Source organism: Gavialis gangeticus, unplaced genomic scaffold (genome assembly GCF_001723915.1).
Source record: "Gavialis gangeticus isolate Ggan-Ray unplaced genomic scaffold, GavGan_comp1, whole genome shotgun sequence".
Lineage (NCBI taxonomy): Eukaryota > Metazoa > Chordata > Crocodylia > Gavialidae > Gavialis > Gavialis gangeticus.
Genome location: NW_017729000.1, coordinates 16,238,347 through 16,243,805, shown reverse-complemented (window position 1 = coordinate 16,243,805; position 5,459 = coordinate 16,238,347). Strand labels below are relative to the sequence as shown.

General features: G+C 50.0%; 1 protein-coding gene across 1 annotated transcript in view; it reads right to left on the bottom strand.

Annotated features, from left to right (window-relative positions):
• Window positions 1–3,440, bottom strand: part of HSPA4 (heat shock protein family A (Hsp70) member 4) — a 36,844-nt gene extending 33,404 nt beyond the window's left edge. The window contains exon 1 of the mRNA XM_019506350.1: window positions 3,170–3,440. Coding sequence (XP_019361895.1) covers window positions 3,170–3,276 — 107 coding nt within the window. The 5' untranslated portion in view covers window positions 3,277–3,440. The remainder of the gene's footprint in view (window positions 1–3,169) is intronic.
• Window positions 3,441–5,459: the final 2,019 nt, after the last annotated feature.

The window sequence follows — 5,459 nt, the reverse complement described above, 5'->3', positions numbered from 1 at the left end:
CCAGCCACAGCACCCGCCATTCCCCCCACCCGGGGAGACTGTAACAGCACAGGGTAGTCCACTCCCAACAGCAGCACTCCATCCCCACCCATCATTCTCAGTGAACTGCCCATCAAGAATTGCAGGGGGATGAAGAAGCATAGCCAACCACCACCTTGTGCCACCGCCGCCAGCTCCCAGGAGCAGGGGAGAGGGGGGAAAGCTTGCACAGGGTGGCTGCTGCCGCCGCCACGCACCCTGTGCTGCTGTTGCTCCGCATCCATGTGCGCGCCACTCCCCCACCCCGCATGTCTGGCACCGCACCACACCCCCACCCTGGCAAGCAGTGGTAGTGCAGGGTGGTGGGTGATGCCACTGTGTCCCCACCCACCCTGCCCATCATTCTTGACACAGCACTGGCTGAAGCCACACCCCACTTCACCAAAAGCGTTAGTGACATGCACACAGACAGATGGACTAAGTCCTTTTTATTTTTATATATATATATATAAAATCTCAATATAGCCACTGCAAAGCATGTAATATTATACCCCCCCAGTGGCACCAGGTTGTATTAAACATCAGGAGAATCTCAGTGTACACAGAGTCCAAAGAGCCCCAAAATTAATGCAATTTTCTACACCTCGGTATTATTTTGGAGTATGCAACTTGACACCTTACCGCAGCCTGATTGTCATGAAATGCTAGTTACCTACACTGAGGAGATTGAGGGGAGACAAAGAGTCACTTTTTTAGTTAATAAATGTCAATACTTAAGTTTCTAAAGTTTGTTTGCAGACTTTGGTTTAAGAGTACTTAACATTACACATTCTATATTGTAATTAGCACCACTATACTGTTAAATCACTACAAGCATCTCGAGTGTTATAGAAAAATGGAGTACTGGAGAACAAAGTTTAAGCTTCCAACAACCTTAACACAAATCCAGAATGGGTTTATATTTAAGCATCTCCTAACTGTTGTGATAATTGAAGATGCACTGCAGTGCACATATGGAAATGGAAAACTGCTTATTTCAGTCTCTTAGAACTGAAATGGGAGGTTTTCTGAAGCTTGGAAACTATTCCTGCAGTTAACCAGTATTTTTTTATCTCCAACCTGTTTAATGCATGAAAGACCTTGTTGTGAGCCTTCAGCCTGAATTAAATTGAATTCAGTGAGCCGTGTTAACAAGTACCCAAGTCTATTTTTAAATTACTTCTTAAAAGTTTTTAAAAACCTGGTTATCCCCCAATTCTATTTAACACTAGCTTCAATATTCTTTAAAACACAATAGTTCTCTGCACTTAATGAGAAAACCTCTTCTCTATTCCTTCCTTAAGCAGCAGCAGAAATATAACATCACTCCCTCAAGAAAGGTGATGGATGCCATATTCTAGTTATCTTTACTATCTGAAAGAAAAGATTACATAAAAATGGACAAATGAAATTGCCAGGTACTTTTCCTTTGGATAGGTTCTATGCAAAGCAAATTGGTCCAAGCCTGTATTCAAATGAATAACCATTTAACCCTAAAACATTAGTGCTCAACCCATCTGGTCCACAGGCTGGATCCAGAGTATGGAGCCAAGTCACCTGGCCCAGAGGGATAGATTTTCTTGGCCAATACTGATAGCTGGTGATTAACCAACCATATCAGCGACAGTATCAGTTGTTGCAGTTCCTAGAGCCACAGCCGCTCCTTGTACCACCAAATTTCCAGCTGCACAGGCCAAATGAGCTGGATCCAAAGGGTGGAACCATATCATGGACCAACCCTGCACCGCTCATCCAACTCAAGGGGGTTCCCCTAAGTCCAGAAGTTTGGCAGTAGAAGAGGCAGTAGCGTTAGTCACTGCAGTTCCAGAAGCCACAGCAGCTAACACAGCCATCACTTATCAGGCTGCAAGTTTCCAGGCCCTTGGTGAGGCCTGTATCCTAGATACTACTGCTCTTGACCAGATCTAGCCCACAGGTTACATCTTACATTGCATTGCTGCAGTATGCGAAGACAGCGGTTCCCAAACTTTTTATACTGCAGAGCAGCAAACTATCTGATTTACACATTTAAGTTTAATTTAGATATTTAAATTTGATTTTTAGGGGGTGAGGGTTGGGGCACTGCAGCTGCAGGCACTGGGGGACTCTGCAGGCGAGAGAGCTGCCCAGGCAGTAGTCCAGTGGACCCAGGAAGAAGGGGCTCTGCTGCCTTTCCTAGGAGCAGGCAGCAGAGCTGCCTTCCTGCCCTGGGCATTTCCCTGCCTGCATCCCCTCGCTCCCAGCCACAGGTGGAGCTGGGGGTACTGCCTGAGCCAGCACAGGCCCTGATACCTGGTGTGCGGGCAGCACCTTGCTGGGTGTGGCCATGGCAGTGGGAGCAGAACAAGGAGCATGTAGCCAGCTGCCTCCCTCTCTCCCGGGGAAGTCCTGCCACCCACCTTTAATCCCACACACAACTGCTGGGGACGGAAGCCTCCACCCAGCAGCCAGGCCGTGGCCCAGTGGTTGGCAACCTTCGTGCCAAGAGGCTGCAGTGCTGCTCTTTTTATAAAAGGCAGCTTCTTGCATGAGACCATCCAAGGAGACTCATTATAATAGATCAGCGTTTCTCAGCCTGTGGGTTGCAACCCCAAAGGGGGTAAAACAAGCACGTAGGAAAGGGTCACAAAGCAACTTTAAAACTGGATTATCTTTTAAAGGAGAAAAATGTGGCTTTTCCCTCGCAGGCTGGCAGACTTTGGGGGGGGGGAGGGGAGGGGAGCCCTGCCCCTCACACTAAAGTCTGGTGGCAGGAACGGAGGGAGTGGGTCAAGACCGGCTGCAGGGTTACAGACAGTCCTTCTCGTCCACTCTCAGCCCCAAGACCAGGCTGCCGGACCCTCTGTTTTCCACCTCAGGTGCCCATCAACGGGGACGGAAGCAGCCTGCTGGGCCCTGCGGGCACACCGGGACCCCGCTAGGGGCGCGCCACCCACACCAGCCGCTTCCGGGCCTGGAGGGCAGAGGTCTAGCCCCCACGTGATCGCTCGGGGCACTCCCCAGTCTACTCCACGCTGCTACCCGGTGCCAGGAACCGGTCCCTGGGGGCGGGGGGCCTGGGCTGGGGCCACCTGTCACTGGCTCCCGGGCTCCTCGCACGCGCTCCCCACCCCCACCCCGGGGGCAGGTCGAGGCCCGGTCCCCCACTCACGGCGTGCAGCGGTCGCTATACTCGTTGGCGATGGTCTCGATACCCCCGGCGCGGGCTACGGCGACGTAGCAGCCCTGGAAGCCCAGATCGATGCCCACCACCGACATACTGCGGGCCGGGCGGGCGCGCTGAGGCGAGGCGAAGCGAGGCGGGATGGGGTGAAGCGGAGCGGGCCGCACACGGCGCCTCCCTGGGCGGACGCAGCCGACTCGGCCGGTTTAAATGAGCGGCGCTGGCTCCAGCGGCTCCTCGCGGGGGGGGGAGGGGGAGTTCTCGAAAGATCCCGTCCCGTCGGGTTGGGGCGGCGGGCCAAGGAATGAGCTCTCGCGAGATTTCTCACAGGCGCTGGCTCATTGGCTCGCGCTCTGTTGGCCCTGCCCCCCCCAGCTGCAGTAGTGGAATGCTGGGGAGATGAGAAACTGCCCCCTGGGATCTCCTCGCGCGGTGCCGAGACAAGCTGCTGCTGCGCATGCTCAAACCTCAACTAATTAGACGGAGCTCAAGAGGCTCCGCCCTCTGCTGACGCCACTTTACCTCCCGCCAGCAGTGTCGCCCCAGGTGTACTGTAATTATTCTAGTTTTAGAGTCGTTTCACCCCTTTTAGGCTGTAGCCTCAATAATAGTCGAAGCTTTCAAAATGTACCATAGGCAAGCAAGTTTTTTTGTGGGGTAAATCTGATATCGTTTATTAAACCAACTCAAGTAGTTGGAAAAAATTCTTGGCAAGCTTTGGGGTGCACACATCCTTCCTCAGCCTGAGGAAGTCTGTGCTCTTCTTTTTGAGGCAGCGAATTGATGCAGCAAAACCCACATCACTCCCTGGGAGTGTTCACCGACTCTTGGGTTTGTTTGGGTTGTTTTTTTTAATTTAAATTTTCCATATTCCAAGTCAAATTAGCCGTAACAAATTCCAAATGCAAGAGTCAGTCCAGAACCGTAAGTGGCCCTGCTACCAGCAAACAACTGACTTGTGGGTGTTGGGGGGTTGGTTTTTTATATATAATTTGTATCCAACGCCAAATTCTCCAAAACTAAGTCCAAATCTGCCCGCACCTGGGGCTTCAGCTGTTTCCAAAACCTTTGGTGGGCATCCTGCTTGCAGGCTCAAGCTCGGAGGCTGGAGGTTCAGATGCCCGAGTTCTGCTTGCCCTCAGCTGGAAGGCCCTTGGAGCAAGCAAGGGAGGAGACTCCTATTTCCAGAAACTGGGCTTAAAGCTGCTGCACCTCAGCAGGTCCTGAACTGCACCAGAAGACCAGTTCTCCTGCGAAGCGGTTCAGGAAAACTGCCTTCATGGACTTTTTTCTTCCTTTTATTTTTAAAGAAATGTTTTATGTTCCAAGCCAAATCAAGTCCAAATCCATGAGTCAGTCCAGAACATAAGTGGCCCTGCAACTGGCAAACATCCTCCACCCCCACCAGGAGCTTCAGATATTTCCAAAGTTTTTGGGTGGGCCTTCTACGTGCAGACCAAAGCCCGGAGGCTTGGGGTTCAGATGCCCCTGAGTTTCACCTGCCCTCAGCTATATGGCTGCAGGAGCAACCTAGGCAGGAGCCTCCCATTTCCATAAAGTGGGCTTTAACTCCAAACACCTCATTGAGTACTGAACCATGCCAGAAGAACGGTTATCCCCGGGAGCGCTTAAGGGAAACTGCCTTTATAGACCCAGATACATGGTGTTTCCCCTGTCAGGTAAGTCTTCTTGGACATAGATGTGCTCCTGGCACTTCCTTAGGATGGCTTGCCTCAAAATAAGGAAATGCTTCAACTTCGATGACTCATCTCTCACTCACTGGGAACTTGCAGCGAGCAATATAAAGTAAATTGATATACTTATTTGCATAATTTTTTCAGTGTATGATACTTTTTTTCAGAAAATACAATAATTTTGAGCTTCCAATACAATAATTTCACATTTAAGACCAGGCTACATTACTCAGTGCGTTAGCGGGGAACCTAGTGGCTGTGCCCTGCCCTTTTCTCAAACCATGCTTCAGTGTTGCCAGCTGTATAATAATTATTTGTACAATAATTTTAACCCTTGTACAATGTACAGTTAATAAGAGTAAAAGTGTTCAAAGTGTATGATCATTTTGAAAGCAGCTAATTGATGCAACATATACAAACCCAAATCACTCTCAGGAAGATCTAACTGACTTTTAGGCTTGCTGCCAATACTGTCTTATGATTGCTTGCCTCAAAATAAAGAAATGCTTTAACTTTCTTACTCACTTATTAGTGACTTACAGAGAGCAATATAAAGTATTGCAGACTTATTTGCAGACTTATTT